Source organism: Blennius ocellaris (assembly GCF_963422515.1).
Source record: "Blennius ocellaris genome assembly, chromosome: 14".
Lineage (NCBI taxonomy): Eukaryota > Metazoa > Chordata > Actinopteri > Blenniiformes > Blenniidae > Blennius > Blennius ocellaris.
The window spans coordinates 1,468,652-1,491,849 of record NC_137663.1 but is presented as its reverse complement, the minus strand read 5'-3'; the positions used below and the strand labels follow the sequence as shown (position 1 = coordinate 1,491,849).

Below are 23,198 nucleotides of genomic sequence, written 5' to 3'. Positions count from 1 at the left end.
ACGAATAGAAACCTAAGAAGTGCAGGAGGCCCCTGAGTTACCCTCAAAAGAGACAACATTGGAATACCCAAAACAGGAATAATTGTGGGAGGGGACTCTCCAAACAAGACGTTTATGCACACGATTGCTTTCGGATATATGACAGGCATTCAAAAAAATAGATGGGCGGCTGGATATGTTGTAGTAAGACCAACTAGAGTGATGTATAAAAGGTAGAGTCAAACACTGTAAAATCAGTCTTGGCCCGGTTGGAGACTCTAAGTTTTGACTGTTGTTTGCGTCCAAGCTTCTCATCTGCTTTTTGCTTCAAGGATCAGTTATTTACCAGGAGCGCTGGGAAATTAGAGATAAAAGCTGGTGGGATCACCTAGAGGAACACACCGTGCCCAGGACGACGTGCCTGATTGATACCACGACAATGCCTTAAAGTCACATTCAATCACTTAATTCTGAGTATATAGGATTACCAACTGCTTATGGACATCTGATTTTATGCAGGATTTCCTTGTTTAATAATAATAATACCTTTTATAAGCACCCAGGATCCGTGTCTTTGTCCTTTGTACTCAATGAGCGTTTGAACAGAGCGCTGCAGGCGACACCGTGTCTTCAAAGTCCTAATGTAAAAAATATATGAAGCACTAAGACAGGTATTGTATGTTGTCGCCCACCCATCCCTCCTACCCCACCCCCATTCTCTTAATAAATATTCACATTTTCCACTTATTTGTGTTAAAGATGCATTTTCAGATATTTTATCAAGTAAAAATCATAGAGTTTGAGTATTTAGCGATCAAATCCAGGGCAGAAATCCCAGGTGAGGCGCTGGAGAGCTGTACCTCATGTCTGACTGCGCACTCCAATACAAATTGGGTCACATGACACTGCCCATGTCTGTTCCTCATCATATCACTAATATGAACTTGACAAAAATATCTGTTATACAACATGAATCTCTACAGCCTGTGTCATGTACGTATTTAATGTATGTGTGAGAGAATTGTTCTCGCTGAGCATTGTTGGGCCACGCAACCTCATGGAAGGGGGGAGGGGGGACCACGTTTTGAGAACAAAGAGATCACATGGTCAGAACTGGAAAAGTTCGCCATTGGTCATGTGATCACCCCCCGGATCCCCCCCTCTAAGGTGCAATACTGGAGGCCAACGGCAGGGGGAGCCCGAGAGCTCCCTCACCAGCTGGAATGTCCAGGGCGGGCCCTCCTTCAGGATTGGTCCACACGGCCCAGAGCCAGCCGGAAACCCGAAACCACAACAAGAGGTATAAAAAACCCCCGCGGGGGTGATTTCTTTCTCTTCCAAGCCGAACGTGGTCCAAGCCGGACGCACCTCTTCGCACGGAGAGAAAGTACTGCATGTGTTAACTCTGACCGGGCCCCGGAGTTCCACACCTGGCCGGACGAGCCGAGAACCACCGTGGAATTACTTTCGTTTTTCCTTTTTTTTCTCTTCTTCACCGGAGTCCGAGGGTGCAGCTGGCAGCGCACACTCCTCCCGCATGCAGACCTGAAGCCGCTTCTTCTCCCCTCCTCAAAAGAAGCGCTTGATCAGCCTCGGATCATCTGTGGACTTTTCCTTGTCCACAGACCAGTTCAGCTTGTTTTCCCTGGGACGCCAGAGAGACAAGCTCGCAGCCGGGAAATCAACGGATTTTCCCCGGCCGCCGCAGCACGTTCACCCTCGTCAAACTGAGTAAGGCTTAGAGTCTGGGCAGGCAATGAGAATAACGTGACTGTAATATTGCTGTGTGTTTTATTATTGTGTTGAAGTCAGGGACGCCGATCCCGTGTTTCAACCAATCTGTGTCTTTACATCCACGCGAACCTCCACTCTCTCTCTCTCTCTCTCTCTCTCTCTCTCTCTCTCTGTCTAAATCCTGCACATTCCCATAACTGGACTGGTGGAAAGCTGCACAGCTACACATACGGCGGGACTGTGCAGTTGGACAAATCTGTCCTCCTTTCTCCCCCTCCTCCTTCTCCTTTCTCTCTTCTCCTCACTAAACGATCGCGTAAAACAGTAACAGCTGTTCCCCATGCGCTCTGTGACCGTGTGTAGTTCACTGCCCCCTGGGAAAACTCGGCCACGAGCCCCCAGGCGCGCTCCAGGCAGGCTCACGAGCCGTGCACGAGCACAGTGACGTCACGCTGTCCAGAAAGAGTGCGCCGAGCGCCTCTGGTGGCCGCGTGGGTGATTGCAATCTCTTGAGAGACCGCCACTCGGTGGACACGTCGAGTCATTGCATTCTCCCTCCGTGCGCCGCCGCACCCCTAGTGGTCGTTCCGGTTACTGCCTCGAACCAGACGCCTGCCGCCACCTGGTGTCTGTTCGAGGTCATTACACTCACTGACACTGACCCGCCAAGGTCCGCCGCCACCTGCTGGACACTTGTGGTCATTACACCCACACTCAGGCTTCCACACACTCACACACACACACACACACACACACACACACACACACACACACACACACACACACACACACACACACACACACCCTCTTTCTTTGTACATAGTGTTTGCTGTTTAATAGATTAGATCTCCGTGTTTGATTGTTTATTACTTAATTGTGTTTTAATAAATAATTTCTGAATTATTTTTTTAGAATTACCTTTTTGTTAATAAACGCATTTTAACTGAATTGATCGATTCTTGGTAATCATTGTGTATTTATTGTTGACAATTCACTGGTTTTTAACAGTCTGTGCTCGAATCTCACACCTTCCTTGTTATTTAATATTGTTATATTTACACAGAAATATTAACTTTACTTAAATAACCCTTTTGACAAATGAGACTGAAATTTGGTATTAGCTATTTCCAGCTTAGCTGGTGGTGCCCCGATTCAATTATTATTTGATAAATAATCAATTTATTCAAATTAATAATTTTTCATTAATAAATTATTTTTGATAATTTATTAACTTTTGAGTAATTACTCAATTACTCTAGGAGTTGCTGATGAGTAACTAGCCGGTTACTTTATTAGTAATTCCAATTTTTCCTCAATTACTTTCAGTAATCTATTACTTTCAGTAGTCCCTTACTTACAGTAATGATTAATGCTAATTACCAACCATAAATCCCAACAGCATATAATAAAGTACAGAGAAAAGTCAAGTCAGCAAGACACGCAGGTACCCAGCCATACCTCAAGAGTGAACTGAATTTTGGTCATAATCTACATTGAGACTGAGTTTTTTTTTTTTTTTCATGCGATAGGAGTAAGTAGAAAAAAATTCAATTATGTGATAACTAAACTTTTGGCCGAAAATGTTTTTTTTTCCTTATCATTTCCTTATCATTTTGCTAGACAACCTTTAGTAAAATCTCTATACTATTATTTCTTTATTTGTTTATAGTAAATATGAATTGCTTGGACACAAGAAGAGTATTCTATCCATTTCTGTAACAGTAGGACAAATATGTTCCTGTGCCTATGTTTGTGTTTGTGTAATTGAAAGAGGAATGCTAATAGGATATGAAGCATTTCCAGTTGCAATGCAGTTGGATGAATAGTGAAATAAGATGCTCTTTTCAGTTCTTACAATTGTAAATCTGACTCCATGAACCTCACCGCACGTCACTGCTTTCCACATAGTGTTGGTAGACAGCTTTGGACTTGCATGTGGACTGCGGATGCACATGCAGTTCCATTCATACATTTCAGGGTTCACGTCGGCACGCTTTTCATAATGTAACATAATGATCATAAAGATATTTCCACTTCTGGTCGCAGATGCATTATTTTCCTTTCCTAAAATTGTTTGTTGTTTATATTACACACCAGGAGTTCTGAGCCATCTGGTTATCATAATATTCTTTCAAATTGAGATTGTACACATGGGGATACCGGTGGAGCTCCACACACAAGCTCTCAGTAGGCATCCAGTGTTGTTGTTTGCTGCTGTGGCATAACACAGTCCATGCAGTCGCAAAAACTGGGCTGCATGCAGTAGATCGCAGAGGAGTCTGCACAGACCCTTGCGCACAGAGGTGCGTGACAATATTTCTGTCACATGGACAAACACGCACCCTGCAGACATGCGCATGTGAAAAGTAGGAATTGGCCTAAAGGTTTGACCCATCAGGTGCTTCATCTCCACCTGAGAGAAGAATAGGAATCTAACATAAATGTCTATTGTACATCATTGCATTATCATATTTTGTATTATATAGTACTGTTATATAATAAACTGTATAATAACATACTATACAAAATGCACAGCATCACGGCAGCCTGCAGAGAACCAGAGGGAATCAGGAAGAACCAGAGGAAATCAGAGCGAACCAGAGGGAATCAGAGAGAACCAGAGAGAACCACAGAGAATCAGAGAGAACCACAGGGAACCAGAGACAACCAGAGGGAATCAGAGAGAACCAGAGGGAATCCGAGAGAAACACATATAATCATAGTCCACAAGTACCCTCACCTGTGCCCAGTCCAAGTCTCAGACCTCCAATATAGTGGTTGTTTAGTCTGTCATGGTCCCACACTGTGATCTCTGCACAGGCCTCTCTCAAGTCTTCTGGTCTGAAGCCATCGTACACCATGGTGTGGTTAAACATGGGGCTGGCAGTCCTCTTCACCACCCTTGTCTTCTGTCGGCTCTTCCTGCTGGTGTCAGGAAGGACAGCACTGCAGCAGAACCAGAAGAATGATGATGACAATGAGGATGATGATGGTTGTTGTTGTTGTGCGCATACCCCCAACCCTCAGAGTGGGAAAGTTGTGGGTTGAAAGTCGGTCTGTTTAAGGTTTGCATGTTCTCCCTAGAGCATGTCTGGTTTATAAAACCTGAGTTTGATATTAGTTGGTGTCAGTCAGTCAGTCTGTCTGTCTGTCTGTCTGTCTGTCCGTCCTGTTCACCTGTCAAGGCTGAAAATTCACTCACACATAAGAATATGGAAACTCAACACAAATAAGCTTGAATGGGGGCGTTAACCAGGAAATTCCTCACTCGAGGAGAGAGGGTAACCACTACTCCATCATAAAAGATGTAAAATAATAATAAAACTGTTGCAAACAACCTGAATTATCCCTCTGCAGGTAGAGCTTAAAACATCCTGAGGGGTATTGCACAAAAGTAAGATAAAGACATCCAGGATAAATGAGCGGGCGTGATGAGACGATGCCTTGTCAGTGCTTTCATAGATTAATTGGTTGCATGTTTCACGAGCCAGTATGAAGACACCTGGCTTAGTCAAGCCAGGTGTGGATGTTTGGGATAAGTGTGCAATCATGCCATTCTTAAGAAGTACATGGAATCGAACACAGAATCCCCGCTGGAACGGACGTACGTCTTCATTTACTTACCGCTGTACAATGGCTTTGCAAACATCCACATCGATGCTTTGTGGTGTTTTGAACGTAAAATACGTCCAAACAGCGACATGTGGTCATGAAAAGTTGGTGAGCACAGTGCTACTACGTTAGCCTGCTAGCTATCCGCAAACTGTGTAATGGATTTCCTGACTCATTACTCCACGTCTCATTGAGACCGCCTCTCTTCAAAAAATCCATTCCACAGTTTGCAGCCAGCGAGCAGAGCAGCCGGCAGAGAAACACTTGTGGAGTCATTTCAGCAACAGTAAAGAAGACGAGGCTTCATGGATCAGAAATCTCCGCATGTTGGATTAGAAATTTCCAATCCGTGAATTAAATTGGTATAGGAACCCGATGCTGATACTGGATCGCATCGCCCAACCCCTAGACAAAAGACTTCACTCTATTGAACTATTCTCACAGGAACATTCTTCCATTTGCTGCTCTGCCATGTTGGCCTCAGTACTTCAGAGGGCCAATAACTTTTGTTATGTAAACATAGGCCCAAGTGAATGCAACCTGAGAACTTTGACAAAATGCCTCTGGAGTCCCCCTTGAGGAGGGGGAGATAACTGTGGGGCAAGGAGTCCTCCACTGTGATTGGGCCAGAAGGGACAGGAAGTGGGTCAGAGATCACATGGAGTGGTGTCTAGAAGAAGTTCACCATTTGTTGATAAAAGTGTGTGCTCATGTGAAAACTCTCTCTTTCTACATCTTAGGTGTTGGGGCTACCACCACTTGGAGACCTGTATGAACTGCCTGGTGGTGAGAATGTTTCTTGTTAATAAATACTTGTGTAAACTATAATTATTTCAGGTCTGTTGTCCTTAGCCCACCACAGTTTTGGAACATGCAGGATACTGAAAACATTGAACAACTCCCTTCATTTCTCAATGAAATAGAAATGAATGAAATGAAATAGAGTGAAGCCTCTCATCAGAGCCTGTTTAGAGGGGGAGTGATGAGGAAAATAAATGCTGCATGTGTGCTTGTTATCGAATTCATTTAATTTATTTTACCATGCAATTAAGTGATATATTGGTTATCCTCCCATGTCTATGTAGCAGTATTGAAATTCACATCAGCAGAGACTAAACAATTACCATAATGTTATAACTCTTCAATAACTGATATAAACAAACATGGGAAGCACTGAACTGGGTAAACACTTCTTCCACTTTCCAGAACTTTTAATGCATGTCAGTCAGATTGTACACTGCATTAAGGCCGATTCTTACCCCATAAAAACAAGAAGAATGTTCAGCACTGCAGGGTCCTGCCAAACGAAATTACGTCAATTTGTTTCAGCTGTGCCGACCGTCCTGGCTGAACTATGTGGGTGCCACACTGCTGAAATTTCTGCACTGCCGTGTGCTGGGCCTGCGACTTGCAAGATGCATGCCCAGCACGCATGCCCAGCCTGCATGTCCAGGACTTACGCGATGCACCTGAACAAATCACTCAGCACCTGCAGTTAAAACCGGTCCATCATGGCAGCTCAGACACAAACCTTCTCTTTCACTGAAACAGTTCAGAGAAATGTATTTGTGAAAACATTGGAAGCAAGAAATAAGCTGCACAATTGAAAAGTTAAAACACTGCTTCATCGATGAGGACCTGCTGTGAAGGGGTGTGGCCTGTGACTTCAACAGCTTATTCACAGATTATGAACTCTCCTGCTGAAAAAGCATTTTTTTTGGCAGCTGGCTGACGTCACAGCCTAATTTTTCTTCTTGTTCTTATGGGAGCGTGCAGGGGCCTTCAGTCCGAGTCTGTCTGTTGTCTGCGTAATTGCAAGTTGGATTAGCATCATGTTGAAATTACTCTTTTTCTTCAACTTGCTCAGATTTGTAAAAAAATTTATTTTAATGTGAAGATTTCTATGAGGTATTCCTACTTATTTGCACAAAAGTAAAGGGACATGTAAGGAGTTACATTTATTTATATTTTAGTTTGCTGTCATTTTACTCAAGATCAGATCATGCTGGATGAGGCTCTTGAACAAAAATTGTGTTTGACTGCCCTGACATAATTCTCTGCTTATCAGTTTAAGAGTGAAGACTGCAGTCCATGAATATGACATTTCTCAGGTTTCATACCACTTCACAAAAGGGTCGATGATGATTCCTCTTACTGGAGGCAGATTCTTACAGTCTTTAATCCAAATCTGCACTTCACCGGTCTCCATCCTCTGAGTCCTTTTACCTGTGGAGGCAATAAGGCAAGAGAGATCACATTCACCCCATTACTATCAGTGACCGTGCACCTGTCATCTGTCACCACTTCTAACAGACAATGGAGATTTAACACATCACTGTTTAAGGATCCAGACTTCCTCACATTCTTTAAAAACTGTCGAAGATTTTAGAAACAAATGGACTGCCTGGCGTCTCTCAGGTCTCTGTGTCTGCCCCTGTGTGTCTCACCTCGTGTTTCCAATCAACCAAGGATCTTCTCCCTTTGTGTGCTCTCTTTAAGTTCCACCTTTGTCCTTCCCTGATGCGAGGTTTACACTATGTTCACGACAGCCACATTTTCCCGGAATGGGGTGTGCCGCCGGATTGGGGGCCAATTTTTTTGGTTTCTCCAGTCTTGACAAGTGTGGGGAAGTGGCAGCTGTAATCCGGAGGCTCCAAGGCACAATACGGTTCATCTCGCGGTCAATCATGGATGCAAGCACGTTTCCTCAAGGAGTGTCACATTCTGGTGAGTCCAATCACTTCTGAGGAAGGCGTTGCACGTTTTTTTGTATGGATTTGCACGGGTGAAACTGGACGCCGGACTATTTTTAAGCACATTTATGCCCCCAAGGGCAGTGTTGCCAGATTGGTCTATTTTTGTTTCCGTCAGGCAGGGAAAAATCCAAATAGGCAGGTGATTAAAATTTGGGCTGCTTTTGTCCACATTTGGCGAGTTTTTAATACTGTGAAAAAAACCTCTCTCTGTCTCTCTCTTTCCCTCTCTCTTTAATAAATAAAGAGCCTAAATAGATACTTGAATATAGCCTAAATAAATAAATAATTGACATGAGTTTTATCCAATCGGCATCTGTTATATTTTTTGTCCCATCGGCCTCATTTCATTTGCTAACGCAGACAGCAAATGCACTGTCGCCGCACTACTTTCCAGCCTCATGGATGTGCGCAACTTGTTGGGGAGGTTTGATTCATCCATGTATTTGCCAGCTGACCTTGCTTCCAGGGACTGTATATGGTTCAAGTCTACAACATTGTTGAAGTTAATGAAATGACGTTGATTCTGCGTGGAGGTAAGATGATATTTATGTCACATGAACTTATTTGCACTGGGACTGATTTTGGCAAACGTAGCTCACTTATTTATGGCATTTGCTTTTTGAATTAAAGACTCAGCTCTGCAGCAAAGTCGTTGTGTGTCTTTCAGCACCACAGGTGTGGAAAGTGGCGAGGAGAAAAAAAAGAGCGATAGGAGGGAGGGAGATGCGCTCTGTATGTGTGTAATTTAGTTGTTTTAAATTGTTTTGCATGTAGTCCTCAAATAGGTAATTTGTGATGTAAATAACGACATATATGAGGCCTACATGGCTTAAAAGTGCACATTTTTACGTGTAGTTGGCATTATTACTCATCAGGGCCGAGCGTTAGGATGCCAGAGGTTCATTTTGCAATTTGTGTAGCCTATGGTTGATTTAGTGCGCTCTCGTTGATCGCTCCGACTACTACTCCTGCCGGCCTCGGCTTTATACTTCCTCCCAGACTCTGCGTGCCGTGGCAGAGCGGAGTTGAATGCTAAACGTCGGGTCCACAAACCATTACACGCCGGAATAAGCTATGATTCCATGTGAGGAAATGGCTACCATACACCGTAGCTTGGCATGAGAACCGTGACGAAGCGCGGAGCAATGTGATCAAATGCAAAGCAACCGTGATGGAACTCACACATGTAACAGGACATCACAAAACATAAATAAACTGTGGGACGCCAGAAATTACAGAAGCTTCCGCCCCACTATGGACCGGCTGATTTACCACCAATGTGTGGCTGTGAAAGAACTGTAACGGTCAGACTGACACTCTAATGGAGGATTGGGACAAACCCAGTCATCACTGCTGCAGCTCATCTGTAGATATGTCACCTTCATCTCACTGTTATTATGTTGCTTCACTGTGGGAGAAGTAAAATCATCCCCGATAAGGTCGACCACAAACATTAATCCTGTACGATTGAGCTGGTAGTGTGTCATTAAATCGTTGTCATTAAACCCTGGCGCCACTGATTAAATAAATAGAGAAAATCTTTTCTCTGATGGTAAAGCCCCTGGACCTGATGGATACTCCGCTGAATTTTACAAAGACTTCTGGTCTTTATTCTCACCACTTTTTTTTTTTTTAATTATTGCAGAGATTAAGGAATCTTCAACTCTTCCCCCACATATGAACTGTGCAAATATCAGTTTTCTTCTCAAACCAGATAAAGACGCCACACTCCCATTGCCCAATGATACTAATTAAAGCAGATCTTAAAATAATTTGTAAAACATTAGCAAGCAGACTGGAAAAAATGACACCCCTGATCACACACCCTGATACAACTGGGTTCATTAAAGGGCAACACGCCACTAACAATACACGTAGGTTAATTAATCCTATAGATCACTGCCACCACCACAATAAACAAAAGGCCATTATCACCTCCTTGGATGCAGAAAAAGCGTTTTGATAAGATCAATTGGAAATTGCTCGTCTCTACATTACAAAAAATTGGATTCAGAGAAGATTACTTCTCCTGGATAAAAATATTGTAGACCTCACCCAATGCCTGTGTTAAAACGAATGGTCAAACTTCTCCAAGCGTCAGTCTTGAGAGAGGCACCAGGCAGGGGTGTCCACTCTCACCATCTACCTTCGCAATTTTCATCGAACTAAATTGCAATGAAAATTGCCATTAGACAGAACAATGACGTAAGAGGAATACGAACAGCAAATCCCATAAGATATGCCTTTATGCAGATGATGTGTTACTCTTCCTACAAAACGCACAGACCTTTCTTCTAGAAATAATAGTTAATAGACAGATTCTAATCAATCTCAGAAAATAAAACATGCAATACCTATATTGCTTCTGCCAACCATGTCAAAAGCATTCAAAAGAGTACTGTACTCAAGATTGGCTGCTTACTTTGCTAAACACAACATAAGCCCCGTCTCCACCGCACAAAAAGTACCTGCCTAGACCGGTCTAAACCACTCCAGTTCGCGTGTCACGACAGGAATGCAGTCTAAACCGCTCCAGACCGCTCCAAAGGCGACCGCTTTTCCGCTACCCTTCCGTTGGGGTGCCGGGGACCATGGAACGGGTCTGAGTTTGAGCTGCTGTCTGCTGCTTGGTCAGTGATTTACTACACGCCCTCAATATTTTAATGTGCCGGCTGAATCCTCTGCTGTCAGTGTGGTCAGCTGTGCTCTGGTTGTTTTTATTTTCATTTTCTTTTCTTTGCTGCTCAACTTTAGTGTTTGTTGTGAAAGAGCGACTTGAGGCAGGGGGAGACCGGGGGGAGGGACTTTGCATCACATTGGAGTTTTCTGTTTGCAGCATAGCGCTCGCCGTGGCGTGGATGCGCGTCCGGGACACCGGAGTCTGGAGCTTTCGTCTCCGGCGCTGACCGCGCTCTGGTAGCTCCGCTTTCCAGAGGCGGTCAGCGTTCTGTTCAGCCGCGGTCAGTGGCGCTTTATCGCGGGGACGGACTGCGGAAGCGATGAAAAGGAGCTCGGAGCTCGGCGCCTCCGTGTTCCGGCGCTGTGCTGCCGGACCGCGATCAGCTCCGGAGTGGAGAGCCTCCTGCGTTTGAGCAGAAAGCTCAGACTCCCGTGTCTGTGCCTCAGCCAACCGGGGGGAACGCTCCGGCCACTTGCCCCACACCCGAGCGCTCGAGTGCGGGGCACGTTGCCCCAAGTCGCTGGCAAGTGGCCGAGCGTTCGCTCTCTCACAACAAACATGGAAGTTGCGGCTGCAGCTCTCCGCTGCAAAAAATGACTGCTGCAAAAAGTAACTTTTTTTTTTTTCCGCAAAGTGGAGAATTTAAACAACAGAGGATTCATAAAATCTACATCTGACGACGTTCTTTTCTGTAATAATGTCACATTTCTGCGGAGCTCATAAGCCCCGCCCACTTTTCACGCTCCTCTCTGCAGTGGGGACGCAACCCAAAATTTCGGTCGGGGTCTCTATTCCGAACTGCTCCGTACCGCTCCGCTCCGTCCCGGCACTTGTGTGCGGTGGAGACGGGGCTAAACAGGTCTCTTCAGGAAAAATGGTAGCACAAGTCTGGCCATTTTAGATCTTACCGAGAAAATAAATAATGCGTTTGAAAGAGGAGAAATTGAATTGGATTCTTTCTCAACCTTTCCAAGGTGTTCAATACTACCAACATCCACTACTTGGAAAGCTGTCACAGTACAGTGTCAAGTGCATCTATATTTTGTGCAGATTGTCCCCACTTGATAGGACGTCCCCACCCAACTGAAGCACACAGGACTCCACTCTTTGCGTATTGGCTGCTTTTATTTTCTTTTGCAGTCGTTTGCAGCAGGTGGAAAAACCTCAAAGAAACAAAGGCAATGCTATAACCGCTTGTACATATAGTTTGTTTATAGCTTCACAGATTTTACACAAAAATATTTTAACAAGCACATTTTCAACCATTCTATATTTTTATAAACTCTTTAAGATGTTAAACTGTACTTTAACTAAGTGTACATTTTTTGCAGTCTTATGGTTTTGCCATCACAAAATAAGAAAATGAAAACATCAATTTCCGCTTGCCTACTAAATATTTATACTTTTTACTCTTTTATACTTTTTGTTTTACTAAATTTTAGCAAATCAAATTTTTACCTTTAGTAAATCAAATAATCAATCCATGATTGAAAATACAAATAAATAAATAATCAATCCATGATTCAATCCATGATTCAAATGGATAGGGTCCAAAGAGGTCAACAGCTTTGTATTCGAACGGTGCCTCTGGGCTGGTTCTTTTTTGAGGTAGGCTTGCCATTATTTGTTGACACCTTTTGGCTCTTACTTTTCTGCATAAGAGGCAGTTCTCCACAACTTGTTTGGCAATTCGCCTCCCTCGGACCACCCAGGCTTTCTTTTGCATTCTCAACATTGTCGCTGTCACTCCTTGATGGCCTTCATTATGCGCTTCTTGTGTGAGCAATGTTGAGATCCAGGCTTCGTGTGACAAGAGCAGCTGTGGAATCTTTCTTAAAACTTTGGATTCTTCCACCGCAAAGCAGTAAACCAGAGTTCTTTGTAGACCACCAAGCAGTTTGTAGTGGAGGTAGGAAAAGCTACCTCTTCTTGAGCTGCAAGGAATATGTCTCCGAGGGCATCGACAGAGACGACACCACTTCCTGACACTGCCTCCCACTTTTGTGACTTCAGAGTCTTTGTCATTCGCACACCAAGATTCTAGCAGCTGAACCGGCTGGAGACCTCCACTGACCTATGGGGTCTTTGTTGAGTTAAAATCTGGGCTCACTTGGGCTCTCGTGAGCACAGACACAAATAACTTTTTCCACATCTGGCTAATGTTTTCTCGTGCAGTTGCAGACACATCCTTTCCTGACATGATTGGCCATTCAGTCTCCTGAAGGCTAGGGAATTCTGGCCCTTGCTGCCCCTCGGTCCTGTCATCCAACTAGTCTGGTTCAGCTCCGCAGGTGATGATGTCTGCAATGTTCAGTGAGCTTGGGATCCAATACCAATCTTCCAGGTTGGTGCTGCTTTGGATTTCTCCAATCCTATTTGCAAAAATGGTCTGGAACCCATAATTCTCTCGACGTGTGGCACCCAAGACGGTCTGGCTGTCAAGGAAGTGGTACTATCACTTTACTTTGATCTGAGAGTGCTGTATGAAGAATCTCTTCAGACGACTTGCAAAAACAGCGCCGCAGAGTTCAGCTTTGACTGACTCTCCCTCGTGGTCAATAGGAGTCAGCTTAGCTTTAGCTTCGACCAGTCTCACTGTGGTAGCAGCTTTAGATGTTCACCGGAGGTACAACACCGCCCTGTACGAGCTTTCACTGCTGACTGAGAAGGGGCCAACGATAGGCTCAGCAACAGTATCCAACAGGGTGAGAGATCTGGTGAACATCACTTTGCTTTGAGTCAGACGTATTCCTCGAACAGTTGAATGATGCTTTCCTAAAGTCCATCTGACAGAGCCAAATCCCATGTATCTTTCATGGCAGCATTCTTTAGCTTGGCTTCCTGAAATGCTTTTCTCACCAGAATAGTCCCTTTTTGCTTTGTGGGTGCTGTTAGGCTGATCGGGTCTTATAGCCCAGCAACTTGACTCAGTAACTCTCATCTGGTCAACGGGTCTGTTGTCTCTGTTCTCACATCCTCTAAGCCAGTGTTTTTTTAATCTTTTTGAGCCAAGGCACACTTTTTTGGGGGGTAAAAATCTCGAGGCACACCACCACCCGAAAATGTTAAAATGTGAAACTCTGTAGCCTATATTTTAAAATATAAAGTCATTCTCATCAAAGTTTTATCAACAGGAATCAAATAAATACAGAAAAAATGTATTTCCAAATTTCTTTTTTTTTTTTTTTTTTTTTACTCACTCAGTGTGAAACCTGGGCCTGTTTGGATGAACAAAGAGCTGATATCCTGGTTAGCATTCTTCCTTTTCAAAAACTTCTCTATCACTGTCACTGACACAGTACTTTGATGCAAGATGGGAGCAGCGCAGGTGGCGGTGATAAACCAGACTGACGTCTGTTAAGTTTCGATTTCACCGGCAAATTTATGTCCTGCCATCTATTGGCGAAGAGTATTTATACATGATTACTCTTCAACACACTGCTGACAGCGGCTGTGAGAGCAAATGATTTTGAGAAAAAAATGTGAAATTGAATACTTTCCCACGGCACACCTGACTATATCTCACGGAACATCAGTGTGCCTCAGCACAGTGGTTGAAAAACACTGCTCTAAAACCCCCCCCCCCCCAAAAAAAAACCACTGCTCTAAGCAGCCCATCTTGACCCAGTCTCTTCTTCTTTGTCGGCTTTGAGAAGTTGATTCTCACCATGACATGTAATTTGTTCCCCTTAACCTTGTAACCGAATGCGAGAGCTTTGTTGTCCTCATCTTTCATTTGGTTTGGCAGGATAACGATCTTTTGCGACAACTCTTCAGTGTCTTTCCCTTCTGGCCAGAAAAGACCCACAGCTTCAATGCATACCCGGCAGCTCGGTAGATCCATTCCACATTTGTGGTTATAGTTCTGAGCCTTTGTAGATCGTTGTGGGATGTTAGGATGTCATCAATGTAGCTATGCTCCTGCAGCACTTAGTTCCTGCTTGAGATTGCTGAACTGAGGAACGTTTGCCGTCTCTCTCATAGCAAGCTGTGCTGTACATCCAGCCTGCTTGTCCCCAATGTTGACTCTGGTGATAGCAAACTCTTCATTCTCAAAATCCCGCTACAGAAACCTGTCCAGATCAACCTCAAGTTTCTCCAGCCAGACAGATTTATACATTTTTCTGATAGCTCCCAAAGCAGCAAAGGAACCTCGTCGGAATTTGAGCAGAACTCCACGTATTGGGTTGAGGACTTTTTAGCAGGGCTTTTTAGCAGGAGGTCGTTTAAGCCCTGGCCTTGATACATTTGACTACTGTTCCAGACGAGTCTCACTGGGGTCGTAACAGAATAAGGGATCGGAGTGATCAAGTGGCTAATATACCACACAGTCCCAGTCCAGCTAAGAAGAGTTTCTTCCGACAGTTTCTTTGTAGTGCGGCGATTTACCATTTTGTGGACTTGGGCAGTGTATGCGGCTTTCCACTGAGGGTCCTTGGCCAGCTGCCTCTCTGTCCTGAGGAAGGTCGCTACTGCAGCCTGTCTGTTGTTTGGAAGGGTGGATGGATCTTCGAGCCACGGATAGCTTGCATGCCAGTGGGAACTTTCCCTGTGTTCATTAGCACCAGCATATAACAATCCGCCTTTTACTACCTCCATCTCCCATTCTTTAGCCAAGGTCCTGTCTTTCCCACCCGACCGACAGTTACCACAACGGCAGCCCCACATTTTGTGTTGCAGTCAGCGCCTACACTATCCCACTTCCACCATTCAAAGAAGTCACGAGTGGTGGTTGAGGTGCAGACGTGCTGGATGGTGGGTGAAGTGCATGTGTATTCTTGGCACTTCACAGCCACGGTTCTCATGGATCTGGCAAAGTGTTTGCAGAACATGTGAGCCAAAACAGTGGCTTTCTTGAAACAGTTCAGGATGACTTTCTGCCACTGTTTTCCCAAGTGCTCCATCCCACAGTACGAGGTCTCCCAGGCTGCAAACTTTTTGAGGCGCTAATCTGTCTTCTTTGTGGCTAATCGGGAAAGAATGCATGCAGTTGTTTTGCCGAAACTGGTTGGTGGATGTCTGCAATGTGTTCAACATCATAGCAGACCAACTGATATGATTTGAATGTGCCTTTTTCAGTTCGAATCCGTGTCTTCAGCATGTACATTTTTGTATCAACTGTGACCTCCATACCTCCAACACCATGAACCAAGTTTAATAGCTTCACTTCTCAGGTTCAGATGTTCAGAGGCCTTGTGCATTAGACAGTTCACTTTGCAATAACCACCATCCAAATGAACTTCCTAGCCCCTTTTACAGGCTCCCAACTTCTTCATAGCATCTCGTTTTTCAGCCAGCGTGAGTGTGCAAAATTTTCGGCAGAAATGCAACTTTCGTCTGTGTCCTCTGTCTCTGCAGACAACACACCCTGAAAACTGCCTGTTTCAATTTGCTTGAATTGCAGTTTTAGTGCGAACTTGTCTCTGTTCATGCTCGGGCCTTGTTGAGTCACCACTGAGTTGTTCTATCTCTTCATATATGGCTTCTTGACTGGAAACTTCAGGAGACAATCAAAGCGGTCTTCTTCATCTGTGGCCACTCCCGTTTGTACTGCGTGAAGGAGCCACCTTTCCTTCAGCCCATCAGGCAATTTACTTTCAATCACTTTGGTTACCAGTAGGTTCTTTATGGCCCCAGTCTTGCCGAGGTCATTTAAGTCTGAGAGGGCTTTTTCCACACATTGGATGAGCTCAACTATTTTCTTTGGTTGCTGATCCTTACAATTGGGAGCTTCTGGAGATCTTCCACTATCTCAATAGCAATGTTTGTTTTGTACGAAAGAAGGATTCTCCAGTACTTTGAAAATATCCACCGCTGTTTTGTAGCTCCACATATGAAAAATGATATGAAACATATGATACATATGAAAATGAAATTATCGCAGTATTTTCTTCACTGTTTTCTCACAATAAATGATCTATCATTGTAAATCAAATGAGTCCTCTAGTTACATCTCCATGCCTTTTGATTCCCAGCGCACATGAACGCACCACAGAGCCACCTACTCCCGCCAAAAAACAATCATGGGGACGCTTACCGGCTGTTCTTCAGATGTCTTTAAACACACTTTAGGGGAGATCGCCTGCACATTCGGGATAGTTTTGGCTGCTCTAGCTTGTGCTGCTCACGTTGATTGAGCCAACTGTGTAGCTTTCTTCCTCCGGTCCCAGCGTGTGCCCGGTTTATATATATATATATATATATATATATATATATACACACACACAAACACACACACATATTAGAGATGAGCGAGTATACCTGTATCTGTATGTGTTCAACCATCTAAATCAGGTGTCACCAACACGGTGCCCGCGGGCACCAGGTCGCCCGCAAGAACCACATGAGTAGCCCGCAAGCCTGTTCTAAAAAAAAACAACTCGTGAGCTGCGTCTAAAATTTAATTTTATTCTCTTGCTATTTTTTTAATCGCACTTGTATTTATGCAGATTTGAAAAAGAAAATATCTATAAATATATTCATTATACGTGAAGTTTAGGTTAACGCGCACAATACTGACCTGAGTTCAAAGGTCAGTATTGTGCACATCACAACACCAGTGGAGCGTAAGCTAGCGGGTGCAGCGAAGATGGTCTTACTCTTACCCCAAAAACATGGCAGAAAAAAGAAAGAAAAAGTATCACTTTCACAACGAATGGGAGGAGGAGTTCTTTTTTACGACTGTGAGAGAAACCTGCGTGTGTCTCATTTGCGGGACGGCTGTGGCGACAGCGAAGCGGCACAATGTGGAGAGACACTTCACTACGTGTTACAAAAGCTACCATGCTAACTATCCACCTGGAAGCGCACTACAGACAGAAAAAGCCCGTGAGCAAAAGGCAGCTTTGGGCAAGCAACAGTCTTTTTTCACGCGGCCGGCCAAAAATTCACAAAAAGCAACCGAAGCCTCGTTTAGAACTGCACATTTTCTGATCAAGAAGAAGAAGCCATTTTCAGATGGAGAAGTTGTCAAAGAAGCAATGTTAATAATCGCAAACACTGTACTTAAAGACGAGAAAAATGGAACCGAGCTAATGTCCACTCTCTCCGACGTCCAACTGGGAGCATCTACGGTTAGCGAGACGAGTGTCAGCTATGTCTGGTAACTTGGACGATCAGTTGGACCGGGATCTGGCGAGGTGCAGGTGGTTTAGCATCCAGTGCGATTAGTCCGTGGACAGCAGCGGTACAGCTCAGCTGTTGGTTTTTTTCCGGATGGTGTTTGAAGATTTCTCCACAAGAGAAGAACTCCTGACACTACTGCCCTTAAAGACAACTACGAGAGGAGTTGATCTTTATAACGCGGTGAAGGAGTTTTTCGTGCAGAAAAGGGTACCATTAGAAAAACTGGTAGCGGTGACTACAGATGGGGCTCCTGCTATGATCGGCCGACATATAGGTTTCATCGATCTCTGTCAAGGTGACCCAGACTTCCCAAAATGTCTGCATTACCACTGCATCATTCACCAGCAGGCGTTATGTGCGAAAGTGATCGGCTTTGGGCACGTGATGACTCCCGTTGTAAAAATCATAAACAACATCCGCTCCAAACCAAAACAGCACAGGACTTTCAAGGTGCTATTGGAGGAAATGTCAGCTGAATATGGTGACCTGCTGCTACACACAGAAATCCGATGGCTCAGCAGAGGACGAGTTTTACTTCGTTTTTTGTCACTTTTGGGTGAAATCAAAGAGTTCATGCAGTCCAAAGGCGAAGACATCTCACTGCTAGAGGACACAGAGTGGACACTTGACCTTGCATTTTTGACGGACATTACTGGGAAACTAAACCACTTGAACTGTGAGCTGCAAGGCAAAGGGAAGACTGTTGTCGATATGATAAGTGCTTTAAATGCATTTAAAGCCAAAATGAACACTTTCTCTGTGGATTTACAGAGAAAAAGGGTTCTGCACTTTCCCTTTGTGCAGTCGGTGCTGAAAGACAATGCTTCTGCATCTAAGACATTTGACAAAGTTGCAGAAAAGTACTGTGAAGTCATAAACAGACTTGGGCAAGAGTTTGAGAATAGGTTTTGTGACCTTTATCAGCTTGAGCCATGTGTGTCATTCATTTCCAATCCTTTCATGAATGGGGATACAACATGCTTTGCTGAGAAACTAAGTGCAACATTGAACTTGGATTCTGGACAGGTGGAGATGGAAATCATAACATTGCAAAATGACCTCCACTTCAAAGCCAATCAGGCTGCACCAAACCTTTGGTGCCTTGTTGACACAGAGAAGTACAGTGGTGTATGCACAGCAGCTATGAAGGTTGCCAGCCTGTTTGGTTCAACCAATCTCTGTGAATCAGCATTTTCTGACATGAACTTCATCAAGAACAAACACAGAACACGCCTCACTGATGCACATCTGAAAGACTCACTCACAGTTGCAGTGTCAGGTTACACACCAGATTACAATACACTGGTGAACAGCATGCAATGCCAGTCTTCCCACTAACAAAGAAACTGATGTTGTCAGTGGCAACATGGCAGTGCCATGGCAAAGTTGAATTAAAATACTGAAGAATTGTGTTCAATTTAAAAGTGTGTTCATGACATGTAACGGTGATAATTTTGTCAAAAATGCTGCAGATTTGGTCATTAGTTCATAATGTGACAATATTTATTTAAAAATATATAAGTTGATTTTTCTTTAACATTACATAATTGATAACATTTTGAAACATGGTGCAGCATAGTTCATGATTTGTTAAAATGGTATGTCGGTGGCTCGTGAAAATGGGAATTGTTTGCTGTGAAATGTAGTGATGAAGTGATCATCTGAAAATGTGACAATTACTGAGACTAATAGAGATAAAGTGCTGAATATTGATATCTGTTTCCTACCTTGTTGTCATTATTGATAATTATTGACATAGAAATCAAATCTTCACATAGATGAGTATCATTCATCATTATTTATAATGTCTAACGAAAGGCAAACTGAGCAAATTTGTTATTTCACAAGAGCGTATCAAACTGGTAGCCCTTCGTATGACTCAGTAACCATGAAGTAGCTCACAGTTTCAAAAAGGTTGGTGACCCCTGATCTAAATGATCTGTATCCAAATCCATACTCGGAGTGGGCGGGGCCTAAACTGGGAGTGGGCCTGGCTCTATTGAAACTGGGTGGGGCTTAAATGGTACATTATTTTAAGTCTGAAATTGATATGGATTGATCAGAAGTTGCTTTATTTATTGTTTATTTGAAAACTATTTACAGAACAGCCTCAGAATTGAGATTCAATGTTTTATTTATTAAAAAAAAAACTATATACTATATAGTTTGGTCCCTGTATGCCCCGGAGCAGGAGTTTGCAGTAAGTCGGACCTGTTTCCAGTGCACGTTGGCCTCCGGCAGGGTTGTCTTTTGTCACCGGTTCTGTTCATTACCTACATGGACAGAATTTCTAGGCACAGTCAGGGGGCGGAGGGGGTCCGGTTTGGGGACTACAGGATATCATCTCTGCTTTTTGCAGATGATGTGGTTCTATTGGCTTCATCGAACCTGGACCTTCAGTGTGCACTGGCGCGGTTCGCAGCCGAGTGTGAAGCAGCTCGGATGAGGATCAGCACCTCTAAATCCGAGGCCATGGTTCTCGACTGGAAAAAGGTGACTTGCCTCCTTCAGGTCGGTGGAGTGCCCTTGTCCCAAGTGGAGGACTTCAAATATCTCAGGGTCTTGTTCACAAGTGGGGAGAATATGGAGCGTGAGATCGACAGGCAGATCGGAACAGTGTCTGCAGTAATGCGGACATTGTATTGGTCCGTTGTGGTGAAGAAGGAGCTGAACCAAAAGACGAAGCTCACGATGTACCGGTCGATCTTTGGCTGAAATGAGCTTCCTCTGTAGGGTGGCTTGCCGCACTCTTAGAGATAGTGTGAGGAGCTCAGTCACCACGGAGGAGCTCAGAGTAGAGCCGCTGATCCTCCACATCAAGTGGAGCCAGCTGAGGTGGCTCGGGCATCTGTTTCAGATGTCCTCCGGACGCCTCCCCAGGAAGGTGTTTCGGACATGTCCCTCAGGTAGGAGGCCTTGAGGCGGACCTAGGACACACTGGAAGGACTATGTCTCTCGGCTAGCCTGGGAACGCCTTGGGGTGTAACCGGAAGAGCTGGAGGAAGTGTCTGGGGTGAGGGAAGTCTGGGCAACTCTGCTCAGACTGCTGCCTCTGCAACCCGGCCCCGGATAAGCAGCAGATAATGGATGGATGGATATATACTATATACAGTATATGAAGCTTAATTTGTAACTTATAATATATTTATTTTTATGAACAGCCATATACAATATTAATTAATATTAATACAATATTAATATAGGCTACTTTGTGTGTTCAGCTATATGTGTGTATCTGTGTTATTTTTGAATGATTTGTGTGAACCTGGTGATTCATGTAAACATCCAGTGGAGGCAAATAGGGAAATAATATGTCAGCCTTGTTCACTGTATTCTTCTCAAAAGCACTGTGTTTAGTACGAGCAAAGTTTTCCAACTGACTTTACACCACTGGCCAAACTAAGCGCAAGCAGTAATAAAAAAAAAAAAAAAAACTAGACTGGAGTGGAGGCAGTGTCTGACGCAACACAAGCCATCTTCAGCTCTATCTTGTCAAATGCACCGCGTACGATACGAAACAAGTTCATAAAGTAACTTTAAATGTTATATAAACTGAAATAGAGGCTAGCTGAAGTAATACTGAGTACTGATAGAGAACAACACTCACTCTGTGTGTGGGAGCTGTCTGCAGGGATGTGTAGGGAGGGGTGGGCTCTATGTGTGACTGGCCAATCACAGAACGTGAAGACAGTCAGTTACCAAATGAGGATTTTCCTTCAGCACGAGCAGGGATATTGACTCGTAAAGTAAACTCGTACTATGCTCGTACTCGTGAGAAATGCATTATCCGGCTCATTCCCCTAATATTATATATATATATATATATATAAGTGCTGTAAACAATAATGCATTTGAAACGTTTAACTTGTTAAAAAATTTTTACGTGATTAACGTAGTTTTGTTTACTTCCATTTTTTTTTTTTACTCCCTTAGCGGAGCAGCCTCAAGTGCAGCTTCTAGGTGCAGCACCATGACTACAGAGCACCACATAACCTAGTGGAATAATATTAAGGCAGTGTTGGGATTAAAGAGTGCTCTTGAGCCTTGCGCTGGGAGAGCAGTGCAATGTGGCCTAACACAATGGTTTTCAACCACTGTGCCGTGGCACACTGGTGTTCCACAAGATATAGTCAGGTGTGCCGTGGGAAAGTATCCAATTTCAGAATGTTTTCGAAAAATCATTTGCTCTCAGAGCCGCTGTCAGCTGTGAGAGCAGTGTGTTGAAGAGTAATCATGTATAAATACTCTTCGCCAATAGATGGCAGCACAGAACTTTGCCGCTGAAATCGAAACTTAACAGACGTCAGTCTCGTGAATCACCACCACCTGTGTCTGCTCCCGTCTTGTATCAAAGTACTGTGTCAGTGACAGTGATGGAGAAGTTTTTGAGAAGGAAGAATGCTAACCAGGATTTCAGCTCTGTGTTCATCCAAACAGGTCCAGGATTCACACTGAGTGAGTAAAAATTAAAAAAAGAAATTGGGAAATACCTTTTTTTCTGTATTTATTTGATTCCTGTTGATAAAACTTTGATGAGAATGACTTTATATTGTAAAATATAGGCTACAGAGTTTCAAATTTTAACATTTTCGGGTGGTGGTGTGCGTCGAGATTTTTCCAAACAAAAAAGTGTGCCTTGGCTCAAAAAGGTTGAAAAACACTGGCCTAACACATCTGGTTTCCTTACATAGCTTAACAGCTGCCTGATTGTTGCTTCACAGGTCTCTGAACTGCAGCTGTTGTGGTTTCCTCTCTCGTGTGTGGAAAGGCATAGGAGACCAGCGACGACAGTCTGCAGGGCTGGGTCACGTGGCTCCCGAGGAGTTGCTGCTCTAAGCACACTGTCTCTGACTACTCATCATAGGAGCCATGCGAAAGCTGTGTTTTGAAAAGTGTCAAAATGTTGTTAATGCACAGGTGATGGTTACACCAGTGGCTTACAACTCTATAGGTTGCTGCTGATGCACAGCTGACCATGTGACTTACACACCTATAGTCTATGCTAATTGCTGTCACTGTAACCTCAAGTTAACAGGGTGTTTTTCGCACCTTGGATCAGCAATAGCTGTGTTAGTGTACATTTATCTCTATGACGGAAACAAAAGAATGCATGATAATGCAAGAAAAGAGCTCTAACCACTTCACAAACAGAACTGACTTTGCTTAACAGTGCTGTAATGTGTTCTCCGAAAACTAAGTTCTGAAAGAAACAATGTTATCGGTTGGACAACTAAAAAGACAATTCTGGATAAATTATGCAGATATGTGACAATACTGGTTTTTAAACAGCCTACATGGGGTATACATCATTA

The 23,198-nt window shown here is 43.9% G+C and overlaps 1 protein-coding gene across 1 annotated transcript in view; it reads right to left on the bottom strand.

Annotated features, from left to right (window-relative positions):
• The window catches only part of LOC308139130 (synaptotagmin-like protein 2), a gene marked incomplete at both ends in the record, with an annotated part of 74,508 nt that overhangs the window by 17,304 nt on the left and 34,006 nt on the right, over positions 1 to 23,198 (bottom strand). Inside the window, 2 exons of the mRNA XM_080508475.1 lie at positions 4,454 to 4,659; positions 7,446 to 7,551. Coding sequence (XP_080364601.1) covers positions 4,454 to 4,659; positions 7,446 to 7,551 — 312 coding nt within the window. The remainder of the gene's footprint in view (positions 1 to 4,453; positions 4,660 to 7,445; positions 7,552 to 23,198) is intronic.